At 35.9% G+C, this 27,205-nt stretch overlaps 1 protein-coding gene across 2 annotated transcripts in view; it reads right to left on the bottom strand.

Moving 5' to 3' along the window:
• Positions 1 to 1,356: 1,356 nt before the first annotated feature.
• The window catches only part of VPS50 (VPS50 subunit of EARP/GARPII complex), a 78,831-nt gene continuing 52,982 nt past the window's right edge, over positions 1,357 to 27,205 (bottom strand). For both annotated transcript variants that reach the window (XM_059843296.1, XM_059843301.1), the window contains 8 exons: positions 25,597 to 25,718; positions 22,261 to 22,341; positions 10,689 to 10,837; positions 9,514 to 9,610; positions 9,208 to 9,366; positions 6,718 to 6,839; positions 3,597 to 3,786; positions 1,357 to 2,124 (listed from right to left, as the gene is read on the bottom strand). In XM_059843296.1, the coding sequence (XP_059699279.1) occupies positions 2,005 to 2,124; positions 3,597 to 3,786; positions 6,718 to 6,839; positions 9,208 to 9,366; positions 9,514 to 9,610; positions 10,689 to 10,837; positions 22,261 to 22,341; positions 25,597 to 25,718 (1,040 nt within the window). In that variant the 3' untranslated portion in view covers positions 1,357 to 2,004. The remainder of the gene's footprint in view (positions 2,125 to 3,596; positions 3,787 to 6,717; positions 6,840 to 9,207; positions 9,367 to 9,513; positions 9,611 to 10,688; positions 10,838 to 22,260; positions 22,342 to 25,596; positions 25,719 to 27,205) is intronic.

The raw sequence follows: 27,205 nt of genomic DNA, 5'->3' as shown, positions 1-27,205 counted from the left end.
CTGAGTTAGAAGAGACCCACAAGGATCAATGAGTCCAACACCTGATTTCACACAGGGCAACCTAAAAATATGTATCTAAGAGTGTATGTAGGCCATTTAGCTATGTGGCTTCCAGCCTGGCATCAATCCTGGGCAGCAAGGATTTGTTTGGGGGCTTATTTAAAAATAACAAGTCAAACTATAGATTATACTACCAAAAAAAAAAAAAAAATCACTCCTGATTTTGGTTCATGCAATTGCTCACCTTGACCCTGCAGTAAAATGATTATACCTTTACCTTTTGGTAAGCAATAAAACTACAGTGACCTAAGCAGCTCAGAAGAAATTAAATGTGTTCAGCTCACCAAATCTCTGGTAAAGATATTTGAATTTCTTATTTCATCCAAGAGAAGAAAATTGAAAGATATTTTACACTAATAGTCCCCAATATGTTTCTGTTTCTTCCAAGAGCTCTTGCTCAGGATTTGACTCCAGGGCAGACAGGCTGACGCAGAAGTGCACACTTTCATTTGTCCCACCTTTTTAATGAGGATAAAAGTGATTCAGCCTCAACATATACGGTGACAAACCTCTAAGCAAGTTTTAAACAGAACTAGGCAAGACAGCATGGTCAATAAAGAACAGTGTAAATTTTGTTTTAAATCTTATTTCCTTTAAAATACAGATAAACAAGGAAGCTGAATACCACACAGGCAATGTTTAAAATGTAAATTCTATCATTCTTCTAAAACTGTAAACAGGCTTTCTCTAAATTCACACAATGATGGTCAGTACACTTCTGAAGAGGAAATCAGGACACAGAAAAGAACAATCAGGATGACTCCATGAGGCAACTTTCTGTCATTGCATTACTGGGGCAACTTTCTGTCACTGCAGGACTGCTGATATTCACTAACTCCTGGTTCCCTCATGTCTGAATTAATGTACAATGGCAAGTATGAATCCCAAACTGAGAATTTAGCATGCTGTACACACCAGTGCATTGCAGCCTCTGTAATTTATTTTACATATTAGCTCAAAGTTTCCTTTAAAATGGTCTGAGTGCACTCCAGAAAGTTGATTGTGTAATAAAAAATAAGTTCCTGATACTTTACATACTGAAAACCAAAGGTAAACCTGAAAATTTCAGTGAAGTCAGTGATGCTCTGACAAATTGATTTCTAGGGCACGCATGCAGTCAAGCCATTTTACTTTGCTCAAGATCACTCGGGATGCCTACAGCAAAGCAGGAAACAGAAAGATTATCTTAGTATCAATCCAAAACTTCAGTCAGAAAAAAAACATTACTCCAATTCCCTGGCATTACTGCTGACATTTTGCATTGTTGAATTGGAAAAACAAAGTCTCACAAACAAATCATATTAGCATAAAATGTTTATTATCTTCTATTAATCTGAAGTCAATCTTTTTGATATGACTAAATTAATTCTGAAATAAACAGATATTTTAAATACATATGAAGATGATGGGCTTTAACATGAGAGTACTTAGTTGGTCTGCACTCTTAATCCACATGCAGGATACACAGATCAAATTATTATACATATCCTTTCACTTTACACTGGACTATAATACAGCACAATTTCTGGAGGTGAAAGCAGGGAGGAAAGAAATCATATTTTCAAGTAGCCCTTTTATTTAAAAAGAGCATCAATGATATATTAAGCCATTGTGTTTCTCTCTAATTTTGATTTTACTTACAGTATACACTTTTGTAAAACATATAGCTCATCAATGATATACAGTGGCCCTTTACTAAGGGCAAGTAACCAAAAAAAAAAAGAAAAGAAAGAAAAAAAAAGAAAAAAGAAATACGACAGAAAGGAATTCTACAGATTAGAAAAGTCATATTTTAGAACACTGTCACTTCAGAGTGCCTCCAATGTTGCTAAGAAAGGTCATGCACAAAATTTCTAATGTTGTCATTAGTCCATGAGAGAAATGTCTGCGTGCTTCACATGAACACAAAAAGGTACAAGTCAGAAAGAAAGCAGCTTTCTCCAGTTATCTCTTAGGCCTGTCTGTGTCATCAATGGTAGCTAACAGCTTCTGTCTTGCCTTTTTGTTGATGTAGGTGCCCAGACAAATATTCACCAGATTGGTCAGCTGCTTAGTGGAATATTCCTGGCAAACAAAAACAGATCATGTTAAGGCAGAATAAAACAGCAGACAAAGACAGAAAATTTTAAAACACACAGACATACTCAGTGTGTATTTCACAACTGATAGAAGCATCAGTACACAGGGGAGATTTAAAGCTGCAGTTCAGTCATGTCTAGATAGTTTTCATAGTTGAGGCAGAGGACAAAACTGTATTTTGCTACACAGTGGCTTATAATGGAAAATGTTTATGACTTTAAAAGTACTGGAAAGAGTTCACATAAAGTAACTCTGTGAACATGTACATAAATCAATTTTTAATGTATTTTCCATTCTTTGGGAGGCTTGGTGGGAAAACATATGCAAATTATTAAGCTTTCAACACAAAACTTTTTTTTTCCACAAACTGCCATAAATGTTGGTGATCTTTTTTATTTTGACTTCCCATTTCCAATAAGCTTCTAAATGCTTCTCTCTGCAGAGTCTCCAAACAATTTTAATTTCAGTGTATGATAAAGGAGGAAAAAATGTCAAAAATGTGAAGAAAACAATTCTTAACACCTGTAGAAACACCATATTTGCCAGCCTTTATGTCTTAACACTATCCAGAACATAGCTTCCACCAATGTGTTTTGAAAAAGAGTTTTTCCTTGTAGGTCATCAACCCCGTAGCTCACAATCTCTCTTGGGGCTCCAGGCAATACAAGGAAAATTCAATCAAAGACATATTTCTTTCCTCCATTTCTAGTGGGATTTAATCCCAAAATACAGATTTCAAGTGCTTCACTTTAAAAGACTTTTTGCTTCAAAGATGGGTATCTCCAATAGCATGTGACTATTACTTACACAGATCTGCTATAATTGTTAGTTCATGCTAGAGTGAAAGCATTTGAATGTTTTCAAAACACAAATATAGACTTAGCAAGAAATTCTGATTAAGCATTATCAAATGAAGAAGGAAAAAGCAATGACTCTTCACCATTGAGCCTTACAACTTGGTTTAAGCAATCTACTCCTAAAGGCAATACAAAAGCTAATGGTGTACTCCCAAAATGTAATTCTTGATGATCAAGTTGTGCACTTCGGCATATTCTGAAGAGCTCACAAAGGTTTTCAATTTCCCTTTTCTCTAATTATCTACACTTTTTGATACAATAGACAGATGTTACTGGCTTAGTCATCCTCCCCAGTCATCAGATGTTGAAGCAGGTCTAACATACTAACTTCATATGATAAAAATGAACATGTACATGCACACATACACTTATATTTATACTGCTTCCATAATAAGAAATATTATATAATATTATATATTATAATAATATTTATTATAATTAAACTTCCTGTACGTTTTATTATAATAAATGAAAATATACACATATATTCATTCATTTTTCACACATAGAAGGATTGATTATTTATAATTGTTACCATGTTTTTATCATCGGGGTGAATTTTCTCAATAGAGAGGAAAAGAATGCAAATTTAACTCTTACCCTATGTTCTTTTATCCAGGACTCCATGTCATTTTCTGTCAGGTAGTATGCTTTAATGTAGGTCTCGACAAATTCTTTATCTGGAATAGGCCTGATGTCTGTTAACTTTTCGAGTTTCATTAAGAACTGCTGAAAATCCAGTTGCATCAAGGCACGTCCTTCATTGCTGCACTTCTTTACATTGGCATAACTAAAAAGAGAAACAGTGCAAAGCAGAACTTAGAAGGAAATAAAAATTAATTTTACTTCTCAAAGTTAACTTAGTCTTTTGAATCTTGAGGAGGGGAAAAATTATGGTTTTAAGTCAAAAGCAGACAAGAACTTCTCTTAGGATGTCTGCTGCAGAGCTTTATTTGCAATAGTACAACACATTTTAGCCCAGTTATCAAACAGAACCCCACTGTACCCAGTGACACTTAGGAAAATCAAACCCTTCTCTACCAAAAGCCACAAAAAATCCTACATTGAACAACTTACTATAAGTAAGTTAGAGGAAATTAAACCAATGCTAATTAGCACACTGGACAGCGGTTTTAAGCGATCACGACCACTGGAGTCTGAAAGGTACCACAGCAGCTTTAGGAATGGTCACCAGGAGCTTGCTGAACCAAGTGGGAGCAGCAAAGACACAAAGCTACTTGTTCAAACACAGCCACAGCAACCAGAGGATGAAGGGTGGCAGCACTGGCTCATCTCTGTGAGAAGTAGAGGATTTAATGAGAACAGCAAATAAGGTTGACAGCAAACTAGTGACAGGTCAGAGGAGACAGGAGATGAGTTTAAGGGCAGGGTAATACTAGCAAGGATCACAGTGGAGTGATAGGCAACATACAAGGAAAACAATCTTTGTAGTTCTTCAAATGGATGAGGAGCTGCATTTGTCAGGATCAAAGGAAATGACACTGCAATGCCCTTAAGAACACCAGTTTCAACTGTGTACAAGGTCAGGGGCACAGTGACTCAAGAGACTTAAACCAGCTCATTCACCTGCTGCTCCCATAAGTGACAGCCCTGCCTCACTCTTCCCCTCTACCAAATCTAAAAAAAGCTCAGTTTTTCACTGGTTCACAAAGTTGATCCTAATTATTATACACTCCCTAGATGATTAGGTTTGATGCTAAAGAGGCAGCAGAAACATGCAGCTGGAAGTTGGATGCACAGCAAGGTCAGGTTAAGAATATGAATACATTCCACACTTAGAGTTCGTACACAGAAAGAATGTGCAGAATGCAAAAGTAACAGAGGCAAAAAGAGAGAGGGCCAAGGCAAAAGTTCTCTGGAGCTTCATAGAAGACTAGCAGATGATTTTCAGTAGGCTTAAGAAGCCATCTGGGAAACAGGAGAGAACACAGAACTAGGAGACAGGGAAGGACTAAATTTAAAGAAGAGCCCGATGAAAGTAATTTCAGTTAACTGGATAAGAAACATGTCTGGCTGGTCAGTTAACTGGATGAGAAAATGTATGGCTTTTAACTCCATACATTCATTGAATGCAAAGATAAAAGAAGTTACAAATTCAGAGAGTCAGCTATTCAGAACACCTTCCTTCCCTTTTCACAGTGGAAAAAGAACCTACAAGATACGTAAAAATAACAGAACTGGCCAAGAATAAGAAATTACAGGCAAATATTTGGGAGAAGATGATAATGAGTACTTTTTACACTCTCAGAAATGGTACAGGACAAATTATATCAGGAAAGTATCCCTAGTCCAACCTGCTTAGGCAAAAGTAAAGGTCAAAGTTTCATGGAAAGTCACAAATATGAACCTAAACTGAAGTATGGAGCAAGACATACGAGCGATGATCTTCACAGATAAGTATTAAATGGTTCATGAACACTGAAGCCACAAAAGATTAATGAGATGTGATGTAATAAAAGGAAACAAGTTGAAAACAAACACGAAAGCTGAGGTAGAGGAGGTTGATAGTGACTGACAGTGTTACCGACTTGAAAGGTAAGGGGAATGAAAAGAGAAGAGATAGGCCTTTGTTTCACTTTCTTTTATTTGAAAGTAGAAAATAAAATTTTAAAAGGAGAGCTAGTTGTATAGGCCATATGTTATATGAAGGAATTGAGAAGTCAGAGACAAGTCACACATAGATTTAGTTACCCTGAACATGAAATTGATCTCACTAGAGACTGCAAAAGGATGATGGCATGAAAAAAATGGGCAGGAGATTAAAAAATGATGGCTTTATGGAAGCAGTGGAAGCTGATGATTCTCAATAGGTAGCTAACAGTTGGAGAAGAAGGTTGTTTTGTTCAGGTCCTAATTTAGAGCAGACAGCAGGAGAGTGGGATGGAAAGAAGTAAAATAGGTAGTAGGGAGTGAATAGGCTAAAGATAACCAGGAAAGAAGTAAGGAAACATGTAGAGGGAGTGGAAGACAGCACATATTCTATGATGCAGAAGTAGTTCTGGTAAGAGCCCAATCATATGTAGCCCAATCATATGGGACAAAACCATAAAAATAAATTCAGGGGATGAAAAGTCTACAATACTCAGGCTACAAAATTGAATCCAAAAAGACTGGGACATTGATTACAAGAGCGAGGGATGAGCAAGGTTCCTGACTAAGGTGCTCATGCAAGCCAACTAAGGCATCTCTCTGTTCTTGATGAATCTGGAAAAATCATGTTCCATAGCTACTTTAAGAATACTGATAGTGCTGAGAACTCCATCTTCCTTCCTAGCAAAGATAAATGGCATCACCATGAAGTACTGACTATTTTGTAACTTCCTGTTAACTATAACTAACTAATAACTAACTATATTGCAACTTCCTTCTTTGCTCTGCTGGGAAATGATAATTTTCATATAGAAGTTTCTTTCAAAGAGTATTGTATTTTCAAATGTTTCAGTAAAACATTCAATGTCATTCTTCAGCATTATCTAGGATCAATGTCATTCTTCAGCATTATCTAGGATCTTTAGGCTTAATGCTGCACCAGATTGTGAAACAACTGCTAAGGAGTATGTTAAGCACTGATAGTTTTTAGGGTCCTCAAAAGCACATGAACTCACAAGGACACTATAAAATTAGAACTTTTAACTCGATAAAATAAACATTAACATTATAGACATACTTACCCCAAAGTAAGACTTTCATAAATACTTACCCTTCCACAAGAGTTCTATTGGCCAAGCGTATGCAGTGCTCCCAGAGGATGTTGGAGACTGGCAATGGAATACGGACTCTCTTAGACACATCATTCAACCTCCTGTTAAATTCTTCAAATTCCTAATAAAACATAAAAGGTGTTTATTCCTTAAGGTAAAAATGGATCATACTCTATACATCCAACAACAGCAACAACTAATTAGAAATGCACATGAAAGAGAATACTGAAAAATAAGAGCAAAGAAGAGAGGCTTAATAGGCACAAACTGCAGACAACTCAATGTGTAAAGTAGAAAACATTTCACTTTCTAGTATATCACTCACAACATTACCTCAGTGATATTTTTTAAAGGAACTGTTGCTCTGTTCCCCAAAGCTGCAGTTCTCTGTGAAACTGACACCTCTGAAAATGAGCCAAGTAGCTTATCCTTCAAATGCCATTTTCATTGCCTTACTCCCTAAACTCATATTTAACTTCTTTAAGTCAAAACATAGCCACTGAAGAAAATTCAGAGATGATCTCTTTATCCATCTAAATACCCACCCCACCGGCTTCCAAAGAGAAGCTCAGAAACACTGTAACACCTTTTCATTCTTCAACCTTTCACATTAGGTAATTCCTCAATGCTTTAGAAGGAACTGAGAGAAGCCACTGAAAGAGGCCAAATCTAACAGTTTAGGACCACACTGCAGCACTAGGTAACAGTACAGGTTAAAGGAAGGCACCTGTTTCACAATCATCAATGGCCTGGAAGGATTTCAGCTGATACTTTGAGTGAGAAACTAGTCATAACTGAATGCAATTACTGCTACAATGACTTTTGTGACTTGAAGTGAAACAGAAGCCCTCTGCTAATGATTAAAGCCTTTATCATATAAAAAAAGTATCAAATTACTTCAGTATCAAGCAGAATGGTAATGAACTCCTCTGTATAACCAGCAAAAGTCATTTGCAGTGCAAATGACTATACTTGCCCAACAGAGATTTTATTTCCAAGGCTGTTAATCTAGGGTTTTTTTCCTTTTCCTTTTTTCTTACAGACCCTCTCCAAAATTCAGTAAGTGAAGAAAGTCAGAAGAGAACTTCAGTAACCAACTGGCATTTAAATCACAAATTTTCTGAAAGATGAATTTGGCAACAAGATGCAGGGTACCACTATGTCATGCTTTAACTGGCATACAACTCATTCTTCTGAAGATGAAGATGCCTAACGCTCCATAACCTATTTCTTCAACAATCTTCTTTCCCCATTTTATCTGCCTCCAACATACTATGACTAGATACAGAACTTTGTGCATGTGTGCAAACAACTGAAAGTAGTTGATTATTACTTCAATCACCCTGGTCACATCTGATGTTCCTGGAGTCCCAGTGTATCCTGAAAAATTACTCATTGCTTAGCAGTTACTTAAAAGCTTTTGCAGCAGCTAGTACTAGCTATAGAACAGAGAGACCAAAACTGGTTTTAAATGGTATTTGCTCTGATTGTCCTGAAGCAAGTTCATCAGCAGTTGCAAACTCACAGAAGAAAAAAGCCTTTCCCCCAAGATCAATTGTTTTAAGCACAAACTGGTAATGGCAGCATAAACAAGGATAATCACAAAGATTCCATCAAATCCAGTGCAATGATACATCCTGTCAAATTCTTCCTTCTTTGCCTTGATTTTTTTATAGCAGAGAAGAGCTACAAAGTATGAAGGTGTTATCCAAACTGTTATTCCACACAGATGTGTAGCTTTTTCTGTGATTCACACTTCACACATCTTTAAAATAAAATTTTCAGTTTCTCTGAAAAGAATTAGTAATTAATATAGTATAATTAATTAGCATAATTATACCACTGCCAGAACTTCCCTCTGAAGACCTTTAGAAACATTAATCAGGCATATATAAAAGGATGAGAAAGGGATTGTCCCAAGAACTAGTTCTGCATGCCATAAGACATGGCAATTGTATAATGACATCTACTGAATGCAATTGACAAGTTGGGTGAATAACCTTTCTTTAGCTTCCTTTTCAAATGTTAACTTCTAAATATAGCAACTTCAATTAAATACTGAATGATCATTGTTGGTGCTGACTTGACCTACAGCTCCTACGATACATCTCAAAGACAATCAGCAAAATTATTCAGAAGAGCAAATAATGTGTTTTGGGCTTTTTTTTTTTTTCATGCTATCTCTGGCCACTGAATTTCCCTCAGTGTTACTCTGTTGACTACACATTTCTCTACCATTCAAGACTTCAATTGGAAACTCATTAAACTTCTTTGGTCACTTTCACACACCATGTAGTCAAAATATCATCACTGAAAACAATGCTTTAGAAGCAAGAATAACGACACTTCTGGACAGATCTCATAGTAATTTTCCATTTGTAAGGATGATATATTGTCCTAGCCATGCCACTTTAACAGTTTTAGTGAAGTATTACAGCAATTTAGTATTTATATAAACTCTAGCACACTATTTCCCACAAACTATTCACCTTTAAAAGAGCATCTACATATATGTTGTGCTGTGACATGATTTCCTTCACATCCCATTTCACATTAGCCATGAGGAGAAGCATTTGTTCATAGTCAATGGCTTTAGCAGCAACAATCCAATAAACTGGTTTACGTAGTTCACTGGCAGTTGACACTGTCTGAAACAGAAAATAAATAAAATTCACTTGAGTAAATATCTGGCCAGTAGGAGCAACATATAACTACGATATAAAAGTATTTTCACCATACTGTACAAGTTTCAAATCTTCTGTATGAAAATCAGCTATGAATTACAGCATTCTGACCTGAGAATAGAACTGCTGAAGAAAAGGCTTCTTGGCAGCGGGCATCACTGCATCAAGATGAGGCTGAAGAAATTCAAACTGCTCAGCCAGAAATACCCTTTGAAAGCAAAGAAAATTTACTGTGAACTAAGTGCAACATTTGGCATGCCTCTACAATTTTTACTCTACAGCTGACATATCTGGCAATAACAATATGCAACCTTGGAAAATTTAGTCCCGAGAAGAATCGTATCAATTGTGTGCCAGCATATCAACTAGCAGTCTCAATTCTGAAAATTTTAAAATGTATTTGCAAACAAATAAATATTTGAATAAAGAGACTAAGGCTTGAGTATCAAAAACTCATATTTCTATTTTTCTGAGGATACATTGCAAAAGTCTGAGCCAAGGTCTAGTAAAGTCAGTGACAGAGAGTCACACAATTTCCACTGCAGGACTGTCAACATCAATATTAATAAATCCATCTTAGAATTTCAAAATAACATTCCCAATTAATTTTATGCCAGTGAATCTATAAAACAGAACTTGATCTCATATTCCTTCTCAGGGGTAGAATTTGTTAATAACTACATAATAAGGAAATATATTTCTAACTAAGCATAAATGAAAAAAAATTAAAATTAACTCCTAATCTTTAAGTGTCATCTCATGTGAAGAAAAAAATCATTTCTAGCTGACTCTTACTATTATTCTTATCAAGTAAAAATCACTTTGTTACATTTGCATTAATTCTTTAAAATGTCTTCTCCTGAGGTGTGACACAGGTACACTTCTACTCATTGCAAATAACATGGTGATTCAAATCAAACTGATATGAACTAAGCAGCTCTGAGTCAAGTATTTCATATAAGGTGAAAATGAACCATACAGATTAAATATTCCCACTAGCCTCTTTGAAATTAAACTTTTTCATTATAGATTTGGTCATGTATTGTGACAAATTACTGGATCATCTGCAGTAAAATTTCATTTCTTGTGTTTGCACGTTGCTAGACCAAAGAATTAGACTCCAGAACCTTCAATTAAGAAATCAACTTTATCACTCATACTTAAAAACACATTGAGAGGTAGGAATTTTTGACCCATCAAGAAGGCTTTGGAATGTAACCATAATTTCTTAAACAATCAATAGCTTTCAGTGATCACAAATACAGTGTGTACAGTAAACAACCTACAAGGATTCCGTGGCCACCACTCTCTCTGCCAAGCCATACAGCGAATTGCCAGATGTCAAAACTACAAGATGACTGAGATGTGGGCTTGGAACCTTCTCTTTTCTTTCTTCAGCAGCTGTGAGAGTCCCTGAAGGATCAGCAGACACCTCCTGAAACAAAGAATTAAACAAATTACACTCCACAAAACCAGCAAGGATGGCTCCAGCTGAACAGTTTCAGATGCCAGATAAGATGAAGGAATGTTTCAAATTCTAGGGAGTAATTTAAATCAAGCCTATTTTTATTTAAACAGCATAGTGAAATGGGTGAAAAATTTCAGATAATGTAAATCAGTAGCCAAGGAAAAAATAAGCTAAAAGAAAAAGGCAACAAACCTTCTCACTACATCTTAACCCCCAAACAGGCTTTAGCCCAATTCCCTTTTGGGAGACTGACTTCTCATCCTTGGAGAAAGTATCTTCAATCTGACAGTAACCAAATAAAGAGGCGTATCAAAGAAATGTTACTTCTGCATGGGCTTTACTGCTTATATGAGCAGTGGCTAACTTAGGTAAAAAACAACTGATTTTCTCAGTCACAGAATCACTAGGTTGGAAGAGACCTTTAAGATCATCAAGACCAACCCATGCCCTAACACCTCAACTAATCCATTCCATGAAAACCTCTATCCTGAAGACATCCTGATCATAGAAAGCAAGGAAATATTCACAACAAAGGAGTAGAATCTGCAGTGAGAAACAGGTTATATCAGTACCTTATTCCAAAATTAATGGAAAAAAATAGAGAAAAAATTCTACCCCCACATTTAAGGAATCCAAGTACAGGGTATAGCCAGAAGAGGAATAATAGAAGGAAGAAATTCCCAGAGCAGGTGTACAAAGGGACACGTTGAAGCCTGGCTATTTCCCAGTCTTCAGAGGGTTTCAGGGCATGAAAACATAAAGGTAGTTCTGGTTGGCTTGAATCAATTATTCATACCATGCTTATATACAGGCCCCAAGAATATGAGAAATGCTACAAAGGAAAGGCACAGCACCCACAACAGGTAAGAAGACAGGCAGGATATGGCACAGATTTTAGTAAGAGCCTTTCAAGACCCTGGGGATAGAAACCCTGGCCAGAGTCTACAGTCTATGGATGCTACAACATATCAGCCTGGTAGTATGGAATGAAAACAAATAACAGTAACAGTGGCAAAGTAGTGGAAAAAATAACTTTCACAAAAGTAAAATCAGTGGCCCAACATGGCTGCTATAAACAGCATAGGAACAACCAACCAATATGACAATAATAATGCTTAAACATAACATTTATGTTTGGACTCAAGAAAACAAATTAGTGTAATTCTGAAATTGCAGTTAAACAAAGGAAAAAGATAAAGACAAAAACAACATAATGAAAAAAAAGCAGCTTTCAGGTTTGTGAATTGTTTGTTTATTTCAACTAGAGATAGAAATAAAGCCAGAAGAAATTGCAGGGAAGTAACTATGGAAAGAGAAAGATAAAACTAACTCAAGCTAACCACAACAGTAGGCATTAATTTCTTCTGGGCTCCACAAGCAGAGAACAACTGTGAGAAGTGACCTGAAATAGAGTACTTTCTATTCAAACAGGTTTTGTTCAGACACTTTTGCTTAAGGAGGAGAGCAGTGAGCACCTGAAACACTGGTGGAAATTAGTAGTGGTGTCACTCATTCGATATGTCAGGATTGAGACAAAGAGGAGTATTTCATTGCAGACCTTGAAACACCAAGAGAAGGAGTATTGCACATACAATCAGTTGAAAACTGGAAAATCAACAGGGCAGTTAATCTGACAGATAAAATACATGACAGACCTATTGTGGCAGTGTCACAGCAATTAAAGGTAGGGCAGGTGAAAATTGATTATGTCAAATGTGTAAGGACCTAGTGAGCATTTAAGTGAAGCAGGATGAGCAAAGAGATCAAAACTTTGCTGCCATGGACAAAGCAGCACCAGAATGTGTTTACTGCCTGGATGAATGCCAAATCAAAAGTGACATTAAGAATATAAGACAACTGAGAAGATAATAGCAGCCAAGCTGTTAAAAGTGGTTTGAGGTGCGGAGGAACAAAAATTCACAAGTTCCACTTTAACTCTCTCAGATTTTATTTGGCAGTTTCCTCCTGTGGTGTGACAGCCAAAGGCAATAGGAGGTGGATTTGCTATATCAGAGAGGCTCTTTCAGTTCTGCATCTCCAGAGACGTCAAACACAAACATAAAAATGGGCTACAGCAGATGGAACAATGCACAGTCTGGGAAAGCAGAGTTCCACCTAACAACGGTGAGGAAGTACCTTCAGACTTATTAAAAAAATATTGTAATTAGGTTACAGACATAAAAAGCCAATAAAGCAGGGAACCTTGATGGTTCCCCATAGAAATTCTGACACTAAAAACAAGGACTGCTGATTGAGAAATTCCATCAACACATCATTTCTAGCACTAAAAGATGCTAGAATACATAAATACATCAGTGAGCCAAAGATAAAACTTCTAAAAGAAGCTTATGGCAAATGTGATCAGATACAGTTGCACTGAGCATAGGAACAATTATAAAGGTTAGCTACAATGTTATATTATTTGAAAAATTGATTTTGTTTGCTCTGATCTGTGTTCACACTGAGCCAGATAAATCTGGAATTAAAATGACTAGATGCTTCACAATACTATGAAGTTTGCATTCTGCTGAGTTTATCAGAATGGATAAGTAAGCCAAAGGGTCTGAATATTTGCTAAAGATCCTGTGACCTCTTTAAGAGAGTTCTAAGGTACTTCCTGAGCACATGCACACACTTACTGCAGATAGGCAATGACATCTAATCATCTAGCCACAACAATCAATTCTCTAAAAACTTTAACGAAGCCAAAGACAATACTGATTAATTATTAAAATTCCCTCTTTATCTGTCCACTCTTTTACTTTTTTCACTTCATTCCATTCTTAAAAAAACAGATTGAAAAAAAAAACCTAACAAACAAAAAATTTTTAAAAAATCAATTTTGAAGTGTTTACACATGACAAAAGCAGCCAAACCCACAGCTCACCAAACACGGCTGTATCCTTAGGAGAGACAATGAATGACAGAGCTGGGGGAAGAGTATCAGTAGTAAACATTTAAGGTTTCTTTCCTTCAAAGACTAATTACAAATTATGTAAAAGCCAAATATTAGGAAGACTTCATTTTGTATTTATCTCGCTTCAAAGTTGGCTGCCACTTCAAACACATTTTAATCCTTTTTTTCTTCCTTTTTGCTTCTCATGAAGGTAAAAAACATCTTATAAATACCAAAAATGTGTTGCATCTCAAGAACACAAAAGTTACATGAGAACTGGCTAGGTCAGAGATAATGATACCTTCAACTAGGGAGTCAAACTCTGGTTCAAATATCGTGGCCAAACAGCATGAGCATTTCATTCCCCTAATTTGTTCTAAAAAGCAGGCACTGCAAAAGCATGTTGAAAGCAAAAAGCAAACAGCCAGTGTGCCAATACCCCAAAGAAGCACAGGACTACGCTGAAAGGGTCTCAGTGATGCATGTGTTTTTTCCTCCTGCCTTCATTAACAGAAATGATCAAATGACTGAAAGAGGAAAATAAAGTGGCAAACACACAGGCTGGAACAGGAAAAAAGGCTACAGACAATTTAAAGAAATCAGATGTTTTTCAGTGTTCTGGACTTGTTAAAGTTAACCCTTCCAGTAATGAAGAAAATCTGCAAGAAAATGTCTGTTGCCAGAGATTCTCTTTGTAACAGAGCAAACAAGCAGGGTCCTGTAAAACTGCCAGCCTCAAGAGGAAGAGGAAGGGAGTAGAAGCCAGAAAATTAAATAGCAGCCTGTCAAACTTTAATTTCAAGAAATGTCAAGTTACACTGAGAACATATTGTAGCACCCAGCATTAAGCAAGCAGAGAGCAATACTAAAGCAGAATAAACTTGCTTAGCTCCTCCCTGCATCTCAGTAGCAGGTCCTGCTGATCCAGCAGAACTGGGATATGTCAAAGACATATCACAGCCCACACACCATCCGTGTAAGAAAACTGCACAAAATAGTTTTGATAAAATCATTTCAAGGTATACATGGAACTGATGCAAACTGCAAGATGCTCTTCTCCTTCCTTGCCAAAAGAGAAAAAACTCGAAGTGTTAAAAAAAAAATATATTAAAAGCACCAGACTGATCTGAACAATAACCAAATGAACAATAACCAACCTGCAGGAGGCACAGCAGGATGGGTTAACCAGTACTGCCTGCAGACACCTTACAGCTGGTCTTACCTATTACATTTTCTCTAGTCTTAGTTTAATTTCCTTATACTATCACAGGAAAAGAACTGTGTGTTCTAATGCTATACATGATAGGCATACCCAACTAGCAATTATTTTTACAAGCTGCTTTGCTATAAAGACCTGAAAATACTAAGATGAAGTGTTAAAACAGGCTTATGGCTTCTTCACCTATTTAAGGGTTGCTAATAACAGTAATATGAACTACAGTGTATGCTTTGGGAAGTATCTTTGCAAGATACCTACAGCTGAATTAAAACTCATCTGGAACATGTTTTTACAACAAAAAGGTATGTATTAGCAAATAACAGGTATCAGATGAATGGGAGTGTGATATTGTTTCATTGTTGGGTACTTCACTTTATCATTTAACTGTTTATACCCAAGAATAAAATTTTTAATGACAGGTAGAAAAATAAAATTTATCTGTGTAAGGAACAAGCCTCTCCTTCAATCTCTTTTAAAAATGTTATCTGTAACAAGAGAACGTTTTCATTTCAAGTTTGGCTGAACCCAGCCGCAAGCCTTTGTTAAGCCTTCCTTCTGAACAGGAAGAGGAGACTATAAACTAATTACCTAAATTGGAAGTATAAACTATATAAGATAATCATCTAAGTTAAAAATTTGATATTTAATTTGCAAGAGAGACATTTTTACAGGGCTGATCTCATGAGAACAAAAACACTTTTATTTCAGTTATCCAAAAGAACTTTTTACTGAAGCAACTGATTATCTGCCAAGTATGGTGAAATAGTCGACACATAATTACAATCATTCATATCCACTAACTTTAACCAAAACCAGTAAACTCTACAACCTGTCCCCAGCACACCAATTCAGCAGATCACACTCATAACCAATAATCTTTTAAAACTGCTCTTCTTCTGGCCTAATACTTTCTGCATAAGATTTCAGTTTCAGAATTGTTTTGATTTAATATAAATACACAATAGCAAAAATTTTGGGTTTAATTTTGCAATAATTCAAAATGTTACTGAAGAAACCTCAATCTTCAGTAAGATTGCGTAAAAGGAGTAAGTGGTGGTCAAAAAGCATGGACAAAACTGTACTATCTGAAAAGGTTCTGGCATTAGAACAGTCTACAGCAGCCGCAACATACCAACACTTCTGCCAAGAACTTTTATGTGCTGATGGATGAGGAAAAGCAGACTAACCCCAAATGTTTACATAAAACAGGACAGCTCCATCATCTCTGTTTAAAAAACTGTAATTAATAGTTTCTGTAATATCATGAGCATCAATTACAAGAAAACAAACTGATCAAAGAAAGCATAACTTCTTATTGTATTCAAAAGCTGACAGAAAATAGTTCAACTAACTCCAAGTAGATGTTTATTATACAAGAATTTTTTATCACAAGAAATGCACTAAAAGCAATCACTCAGGCTTTTTTTCCTCCCCTTTGAGCTTACACATCCCTAACTGTTCTTGAAGCTGAATGCTGAAAATTATAGGTAGGGCCAATTGCAAAAGCACATTGCTTTCAAGGTAAAACTATTTCTTGAATATGTTGTAAACATGTAAAGGTTTTAAATGGTATTTTATAATACTCCTACTAGGTTTTAAGTTGCAAAATTCGTATTTTCTAGCTGAGGGGCACAAAACTTACCAAGCAGGTAATCTTGCCTCAACTTGCAAGAATGTAAATCAAACATAAACAACGTAATCATCACTCTACAGGCTTTAAGAAAGCAGATCTCTAAAAACAAACTACAAACCATCTTGAGAAACCAGGCTATTAATTTTCCATTATTTACAATCCTTTTCATGCAAATGGTATCTTTATAGCATTATTGAAGAGCCATTAAAGGGATCCTCAAACTTCCCAACATTTACAGTGCACACATTTCACACTGTCCTCAGGGTTGAATTGATCAGTATTGCCTCACAGCAGGCATGAGGTTCTGGTTTCAAGAGTGGGGATCCTCCATTCTCTTTGTCACAAACCAAGTATGTCCCAAACCTCATTTGGGTCAGTCCCACTGACTTCAGTAAAACAGTTCAATTAAGTTTGCACTGAAACTTCTGGGATCTTTGACATTGATTTTTTTTGTTCAAAGGTAAATGTTTACTACTGGTTGTCTCAATGTAACAATGCCTCTATGAGGAATCCCTGTGCACTGACAGGCAACTGAGAAAATTAGTCATGAACTATGCCCTAAAAAAATAAATGAGACTCCACAGAAAACCACATGCACAGGCAGTATTAGAACCTGAACCAATACCTTGCAAAAAAACCCAAAAAACAAAACAAAACAAAAAACACGTAAGCCGGTCTGCTCATACACATTTTTATTGCACCACTTTCTTGTACAAAGAAATTTTCTCTGGAAATAGTCTGTGACCTGTGGATGCCTGCACCCCTGTGGACACCTGCACCCCCCTGGAAACAGCCCATTTTTTAGTGTCCAGCAAGAAGAGTCTGAAGTGATAAACATGAGATGTCCCAGAGACTGCTTAAAGAGAGACCAAGCAATTGCCAAAACCTAGAAAATATATCCAATTAAATAAGCTCAAAAGCTTCAGTAAATCATTCCAGTCTACTTGGAAATACAGTCAAGTAAACAAAAAAAAGCTGTATGAAGACCCCTGAATAACGCAAGGAAGTAAAACACCTGCTGAAGACCTGGCATCATTTCAAAGTGCTTGTCGTGTCAGAACTCTGTATACACACAGTTCTCTTCCCTTGACAAGCAATTCATACAACGCCTTAAAAACTGTCATTATGTACACTTAGAAATCTCTTTTAAAGAGGGGAAGGAGAAAATCCACAAACTGTGTTGTTTTTTTCTTCAGATTTTTTTCCTTTTAAGCGGCAGGAGACCAAGCATGGATTAGAAATGTTGCACAAGACATCTTCAGCCAAATAAAACCTCACCAAGGTTTTAGCTACCATCACAGCTACCATGTCACTGAGGACCTTAGCTGTGCCCTTTTGGAGCTGCATCCTGTGCTAGGCACAGCCCTGTCAGGTAAACAATTCCACAGCCAAGACTCTCCAGAGTTTGCCACTAGTATTTTGCCAAACCATATGTAACAGGGAACCCTTCCACACTACAAAATGTAGGCCTGTGATGTGACATTTTAAGTAAAGCCAAACTATTTGTTTCCAGCATTGGGACTAATGCTACTGAATTGTACCATTCCACAGGATAAAAGAGTCAAAGCCAAAATGGGATGGGAAGTACGACATGAAGTAAAAAAATATTCCTAACAATTTTTATCTTATTTTAACATCTGAAAAATCTACATTTTCCATTTCTGCACCATCAGCCTCTAACCTGACTCTGCCAAAAGACATATACTTTCAAGAGAAGGAGTCCAAAAGCCAAAATACAGACAGATTCTGAAATACATTGACCCATACTCATCTATATCAGTAATTCCTTCCATCTACTCTTCTATACATTGCATTGCAATGCTTAGATACTTTACTACAGTGATTTTCTACTGCTGTAAGACACAGTAACTTTAAAAAAGTTCATTCTAAATTTCAGTTTTGCTTGAGCAAACCTGTTTGCAACTAATTATTTATGAGTATTCCATGGTTATTTGGTCCCCAAATCTCTTTTTGCAGCAATATCACTCAAAGCTGCTATTTACATACACAGGGCATTCAGAAACAACATCTAGGCAACAGCAGTATCACGATTACATTACATTTTTGGGAGATAAGGAAACTGCTTAAAAACAGAAAGAGCAAGGAATCAAAAGTATTTTCCTTCCAAAGCACTAATTATTCCCACCAAAGCACCCAAGAAACTGATTGGTGCCTTGTGCTTAGGGGCTTAAAGCTCTCAGTGAACAATTACGGACATCATTACTGTGTAAAAACACATTCCTGTTAGAAATTACAACACAAGGACAATGTGTGTAGGTACCTCTACATACCAACTTGGAAACTGCCAGTGAGGAAATACAAGCAACTCAAAAAGGGACTTGCTCTGATATATTTAGCCTAATCTAGGCCACATCTGAGTGAGGCTGAAAGAACAGACTTCCTCATTCCTTTTTCAGTATTCTATTTCTGTGTTTTCTTTTTAATAGAATCTGCTTCTATAAATGAGTAGAGTGTTTGTAGAGTGCTACTTCTGGAGAATCCAGAAGTAATTATCAATTTACTAACTCTGAAGCTGCTGCATAGCAGAAATCTGTATGAAAGCTATTCTGTGCTAGATGTGCAAAGACCTGACTATGAAGTTCAGATACATATATGAAGTTCAGTACAGTGTGGCCAATTAAATCTTTGAAAGCCATACTGTTCTCTTAACTCTAAGAAATGAAACTGAACCCTAAATTACTTTAAAACAAATACTCACAGTGCTTTTGTTTCTTATACTTTTGATTTAGCCTTTAAGGCAAAGACAAGGAGGTTACATACAGAAAACAGCTTACTCAATCACTGTAAGCTGTCAGCACACTTCCACATAACTTACAATAAGAAAGCAAATAAATGTTTGCTAACTGGTAGGCCCCTTTTATTTAGTTTTAACTAAGTCTATTTATTTACCAAAAGAAAGTTCATATCATACTTCAACCAGTATCTATATTAGCAGTACAGTATTTTTTAAAAAGCCATAACTGGATTTCATTATTATTAAATTTGTAACAGTTTGAGATTGGAAGCATATCTAAAGCACTAGTGTTTTAAGAACATGCTTGCTCAATTGTAATGAGCCTTTTATCATTGTCATAATGAAGACCTTCATCACTGTCATTTTGATTACATCATAGAGAACATCCAAATTTTAAGAAAAGTTCAAATTAAAAATGTTTTTGTATCCCAATTATGACCAGCAAGAGCTCATTTACTACCAACTGAAGCAGTTTGGTCATTGTTTATTGTTTGGGGATTTTTGTTTACTATAATGTGGGTTATCATTTATCAGTGTAGGAGAGACATACTGACATTGAATAACATGTATCACAGCTGAGGTCACATTATTGCCTTGCAAAGAAGTTAGCAGGACTAAATACATGTTCACATTTCTGCTATTTCCTGTTCACTGTGTAAAACATTAATCTAAACTGCAGGAGGACTTGCTTGCTGCAGTTTATAAAGTACAGCTGGTTTTGCTATGAAGTATTAGACTGCAAAACACAGTGGAGAAGTGATTCAGCTACAGTTGAATCCTGTTCAGAGGGGACAAGGACCCCCAGCAGAAGCAGGAGGCACATGATGCATGAGAAGAGATGGAGGGAAGAGTTCCTCTAACTCCTGACAATAAATTTGAGTAAAGAGGCCTTCATTCACCCATATCTCAAAAAAAGGAATTGAGAAAGTCCAAGAGGAAAGCTAGAAATTACCCAGTCTAACTTACTGAAGAGTCTTGATATAGACCACGTAGCTCAACCTTCACAGACGCTGACAGATTTGTGAAATTATTCTGATCTCTATGCAAGTCTGGCCAAGTTTGGGTCACAGACTCAGAACTGTCAGATTCAGACTATCTTTAAGGAAATAAAATATCGAGGCTGCCATCAGGAACTGAAATGTGACAGAAATTAAGCCCTTAATAAAGTTACCATGGGTAGAAGACAAGGCAACAACCCTAAATTCCCAACAGGCAACGAGACTGAATGCCACAACACAAACATGAATACTTTCAGAAAGCAGTTTACAAAAATTAAAAATAAGAGAGGAGAATCCCTTGAGCAGTTCAGAACCATCCATGCAGTCTCAAGAAATACCCTTTTTATGACACAATGAAAATGAACCTTGACTTTCACAAACTCTTAAAAATAAGCAAACAATAAACAAAAATACCCAGAATACTTTAACTTCCTCATTAATTAAAAGTTAAAAATTACCATTTATCATATAAGACTGGCTTAAGTTCATAAGATATTAAAAAACCTCATGGAATGTCTTTAGGCTAACAGCAGTTAGCCAAGATTTCTTTCTCCTTTCAAATCTTACATTCAACATAGCTATTATTTTCAACTGGTAATAACATTATTTATTACAGTACTATTAATGACTGAGGAAGAAAACAAACAGCTGCTATTTTTCCATTTCACTCCTAGAATTTTTTTTTCAATTATTTTTACTGCTAAAAAAAATGAAGTCTGTAAAGCACTGTCAGGAACCATCACCACCGAGAAATTTAAAAAATTATTTTCATAACTTGCCTTTTTTCCATAATCTTTAACTGATTCCTTTGCAAGTACTTCCTCTAATTAATTTTTCTTTCTGCATACACTGCCTTGGAGAAGGATATCAAGAAGCCTTTTTCTCCTTTACACAGGCCCAGGGTTATTAGTTATCTTATGCTCCCTCTACTGACTGTATAAGAAATGGTCTCCAAGCCTTTCAAGATGCTTCTCTGAGAGAACAGTTTAGAATTTGATATAATGCTTCAAGGAATTAAAAAAGCATAAAGTACATTTCTTGGAGTGTCAAATCCTTGTGCAAGTCAGAGTAGAACAATTTTTTCTTCTAAAGAAAATAAAATCTTCCTGTAGCATCCATGGTATTAACTACTACACAAAGCCATTTATGATAACCTGAGGAAATTTCTTCAAAATGTTTCAAGGGTTTTATATTTAGGTGGAATATGAAAACTTCAAACTTCCATTTCTGGTGTAGTTTTTAGCAGTATTTCTATATATACTCTGCTGTTCAGCTGAATCCACAAAAACTACCTACAGTCTCTTTTACCATCCTCCTGTGCAGGACAGTAATTTTCTGCCAGTGTGATATGAGCACCATATTTACTTTTCACACTTTGAAAATAAATCACAAAATGACCAATGGGATATAATCCAAAAAATACTTCAGGGAAAGTTCCCCAAAATTAAGGAAGGTCTTATTATGCAAACTCTATTATCCTGAAAGGTGAACAATCTTCAAGAGAGCTTACTGGTTTTTTGCTATTCTTTTATTGAAGAAAATGAGTCATCCACTTCTTTTTATAAAATGTCTGTTAGTAAGGATAATACTGAATTGTCTGTCTTTATTACATGAATCATAATAGAAGAATTAAATATCGAATTTCACTGTTTCAGCTAGCAAAATCTATTTAATTAGTTTTGCTGTACATTGGAAACAAGTGATTTCATACAATAATGACCTCTACATCACGAAACTAAGCCTTTGTTATGAGAAAAGGTTTATTAGATACATTCACACTGAATGTGAAAAGAGGAAAAAAAAATCAAAAAGCCATGATGAAATATTATTCCTGAACATCAGACACAGACCTCTATCCCACTGAGCATTAACAACACCCAGGTACTTACCAGATCAATCAGACTCTCCTGGATTCTGTTCAGTGTGGTGCGTAATCTGCTGCTACTGAGGCCCAGTCCTGTTGATTCAAACTGGAAGAAATACATTCTACTTAAGTTAGGAAAGGACATGTATTTGGTTTAAACTTTAAAGTTATAAAGCTTTCAAAGACTATCTACAACACATTAAAATTTTAGCACATAATCACAACCACACAAAATGAAAAGAAAATCAACAGAGGTCACAGCACTCAACACTGCACTGGTGTGTAGAATGACCTAAGTATGTATCTTCCATGAAGATGACAGTGGATCATTCATACCAATAAAACATCCAGTATCTTTTATTGTTATAATTCTGTATTTAACTGCAGGACTCTAGATTTTCTCATTTGGGTGATGAGCCTGGAATGGTGCCCTAGAACACCACCTCTGAGCCTTGCATTCACACCACACCCAAGTCAAATGGTTTTCCCTCCTCTTTCTAGCTATACAGTCCCTTGTAATCATCAAATATATATCCTGCATAAAGTAAAAATGATAACCACTGATCTTTATAAACAATCATTATTACTTAATGCCTACAAAGATCTACCTCAGAAATGTGCCATCTTCATGCTCACGGCTCAGGAGTGTAAGGGGCTGATGCTCAGCTGGGATATATAGTTATATATATCTATGCTATATATATATATATATTTATTTTATTTATATATGTACACACACACACACATATATATAGCTACACTAATTTCCTGTTAAGTGCAATGGATTATACCAACTGAGGGTCTGATTTGACATGCATAATTATTGTAACTTCCTATCTTCTACTGTTAATAAAAACCCCCAACAAACTAAAACAACAAAGAAAGTGGAAACGGGATGTGTAACAAACACAAATTTAAGTCAACAGCCTGGAAGGATTTGAATACAGTTCTGGTATGTGATTCACACCAAAAGGCAATTTGCTGAACATTATTTAGGGCACTGTTGTATGCTGCATTATTAGACTTCCTTTCAGTGGGCTGAATCAGGGAAGGAAGGATCTGAGTTTATGTGACCTCCTCCCCTTGGTGCGAATACAGACAGGTATAATTTAGGTGCCTATTTACTGCATCTGAAGTTTCGAATTTAAAATGTCCATCTGCCCCAATCCTTTTATACATTAAATGACAATTTACATCTGAGTTGAATTCCCACTGGAAGTACACCCTGATGAAATCTATAACCTGATCTAGGAGACAAGTTCACAAGAATAGAACCTCATGGCTCCACCATGAACATTTCACTCATCAGTACAGCTGACTCCATTCAAGTTTTTTGCTATTTCTATTTTCAGAACTATAGATTTTTAAATTCCATAAATTGATGACCAAGTAAGGCTAGAACGCAGAGCATTAAACAAAAAATTTGCAAAAGAATTCTGTTCATCACAAATTTTACCTCTTATTAACCTCTTATAGTAATTACCTCTTATAATAACCTCCTACAGTTATTTTAAAAAGTAAGTTTACAAATTATTGCAATGTCTGGTCAAAAAAAAAAAAAAAGAAGAAAAAACTCACCTCAGTTTATTTCTGCTAAAAACTATTTTGTGGCATGTTCCATGTTCATGAATGCCTTAAATTTTTTGTGAGTAGATGTTAAATACAGGCAAATCTTTTAATTTTTTCTTGATCCATAATTTGAGATAAGGCAGGCTTAATTTGCAGCCCACAAATAAAAAAAGTTTTGAAAACCAATTCTGGTTACAACAGTGTTTAATTTTTGGAAGTGAAGAAAGCTAATACTGATTACATAGGATAATGATTTGAAGAAGGTCTGGAAAAAGCAATGACTGCATAATGAACAGACATAGAACTCAACATATATATTTTAAATCCCTGGTTTTCATTAAGCTGGCAATGAACTATGCATAACCAACCACTCTCCCTAGGTGTGTACTAACTCACATATACAAAATAACCATAATATTCACAAATGATTTTAAACTTTTAAAGAAGTTATACGAGTATACTCTAAGAATCCCATTTGACATTATTTTCTGAATAAAAATAAAACAGGAACTCTCTGAGTGGTCTAAATCACATACCATCACCCATCTCTAATTTCTAAAGGTTTAGAAACACTATGGGGAGTGAGGACATTTAAGCAGCATTACAAGAGGGTTTATTACAATCATAAACCCTTGCAAGCATTGCATTTCCCATGGAAAACAATCTGTCAAAACAAATACTAGGCACAGCACAAAAACATCACAATTTTACCACCCATCTGCTAGAACATTTACCTGCCTAGCACTGTGCTGCTCTCTGTTAGAAGCACAGAGTGAGGAAGCTAGTATGGACTTTAGAAACACAAAACAGGAGGTGCAAAAAAATAACAATAAATGCAACACAATGTGAATAGCAGAGCAACTAAGCCAACGGAAATCAATTATCTTAACAAAACAAACCAAAAAGCCCCAAACCAAACCCCAAACAAACAAACAAACAAACAAACAAAAACAAAACAAAAAACCCAACAAAAGGAAAACACCCTCCACCCATCTTGTAAACATAAATTGCAAATACATTTGTCCTGCCAAATAGTTCAAAACCTTTTAGAACCATATGCTGAGTCTGAAAATTCATTACAATTTGCCAACAAATTATGACGGATTTGGAACCCCTCAACATTGTTACTTGTGGAGTAATTTAGGGGCCAAGATAGGAGAAAGTTGTTTTCACATGCAGCTATTAAGACAATTCTATTGACAGCTGATCTATATTATGTAAAGACATTGCCAAGAAGCATTTTTTTCAACTACAACAGCACTCAAAAAAACATTGTTTTCTTTAATGCAAGTAGTCTGGCAGAAAAATACTAGATATGAAAAAGTGTCTTTCAAATTTCTTAAACTTAAGTCACTACATGGCCCTCTTTTCCTACATTTGCTATTCTCATGTAAACTAGAGAAATATATACAGAAAAATTCAATCACCCTCTACTGTCTAGCTCATACCACCCTCCTTCTACAATCTCCTTTGCTACCCACTTTCTACCACTACCTCTAGGTATTTCACATTGTCTTTCCTCCTTTTCAATAGTGCTGGGAAAAAGAATAGAGAATCTATCTATTCAAAACATAATATGATTAATGTCTCACTGACAATAACGCTCCCAGTACTTCCTTCCCTTATTGCTGATCTAATCAGCCTTTTCTTACTCCTACATTAAAATCCATTTTATTGCCACTAATTTTTCTGGGAATTACATATTAGGTAGCATTTTAGGCAAAGAGATCTCCTCTCTATTTTCATTCTCTGTGTACAGTGATACTTGAAAATGAAAAATGCTTCTACCTACCATGTCATTTCGGCCAAAAAATGTATAGACTGCATACAGATAGTAATCAAAGAGCTGGGACATGAAGTGGATCACATCAAATGCAATAGGCTTCAGAATATTCATCATCTGCATGTATTTCCCTTAAAAATTAAATAGAGAAGATCAGTTTCCTCATCACAAATGCTACAAAGACAGTTTAGACAAACTCAAAGCCAACTTTACCAAGGGTATTATATAGCCTTCATAGGCTATTAACAACAACTTAATAGTTTACAGATTGGAAAGGTTTAAAAACAAAGCTAAAATGATGGTTTAGGACACCACAATTGTTTCAAGACTTCTCAAAATATAGATGTTAATCCATATCCAAATGTCTTCAACCATTCTCAGCCTTCTGGTACCAAATTCAACACACAACTGTCTGGATCCTCTACAAGTTTCAGCTTAATTAAGGTAAAAAATAATAATCTGCTAAAGCAGTGTCTGGCAAATACTATATAAAGCCACTGAAGATTTTATGCTTTAGTGTGTTTATATATGGACATATGTGTCACCGACATGTTTTATGAAAAATCCTTTCCTTAGGATTTTTTCCTTCTGAGAAGCTGAGAGGCCTCAGGAACAAAATGTAAACAATGATTATCTGCTGCTGTGGAATGCAACAGGTGGATCTGTGATTGGTCTCGTGGTTGTTTCTAATTAATGGCCAATCACAGTCCAGCTGTCCAGACCATCTCAGTCAGCAACAAATCTTTGTTATTCATTTCCTTTTCTATTCTTTGCAAGCCTTCTGATGACATCCTTTCTTTTATTCTTTTAGTATATTTTTTAATATAACATATATCATAAAATAATAAATCAAGCTTTCTGAAACATGGAGTCAACTTTCTCGTCTCTTCCCTCATCCTGGGACCCCTGCAAACATCATCGCACATATGGATATTTTTCAAGCAATAGAAAAACACAGTATAAAAATGATATGTCCAAGATTGGATTTCACCCAACAACTGCAGCAGTTATGTGCTTCACATCAGTGATACAGCATTTTCTGCTCTCCCTCCTTTCTATCCTGTAGTAAGACTCTCAAGTAGTTTTAAGTTTGAAATGTTTCCAGGGGGACAGACTATGAGTAAAGGAGGATGCCAGTACCTTGGCACATCCAGGGAGAAGACTAATTCCTTCTGTTCCTTACTATTATCTGTTATAACATATTGGACTTTGAAAAATAAATTGTTTTAAAAATAATGAAAAAACCCCAGCCTCAGAATCTTCATCTATATGTTATCTGAATCAAAATGATCATAGGATTTGGAGTCCAAACGGGATTTTTCCCTACAGACCTAGTTCACAGGGCCTATAGTTTTCACTTGTTTTTGTTTCCAGTACAGGACATGGCTCTTCATTGGATAATAAAAGAAGCACACTTAATGAAAACCCTGATATTGCAGAGACCCCACATTTCCTGCTAGCTACCTCAAAAATGACATCCTGCTGGCCCTTTTACTGTTCTAAAAACATAACATATAACAAATGCTATTTTGTTACCAACAAACTGTTGGGTTATTATAGTAAGAGACAGACAGCAATTTTTAAAGCAAAACACAAATGCAGTCCACCCCAGCACTAG

Source organism: Haemorhous mexicanus, chromosome 1 (genome assembly GCF_027477595.1).
Source record: "Haemorhous mexicanus isolate bHaeMex1 chromosome 1, bHaeMex1.pri, whole genome shotgun sequence".
NCBI classification, from domain to species: Eukaryota; Metazoa; Chordata; class Aves; order Passeriformes; family Fringillidae; genus Haemorhous; species Haemorhous mexicanus.
The sequence above is the reverse complement of the archived record's forward strand: the minus strand, read 5'-3'. Positions and strand labels throughout refer to the sequence as shown.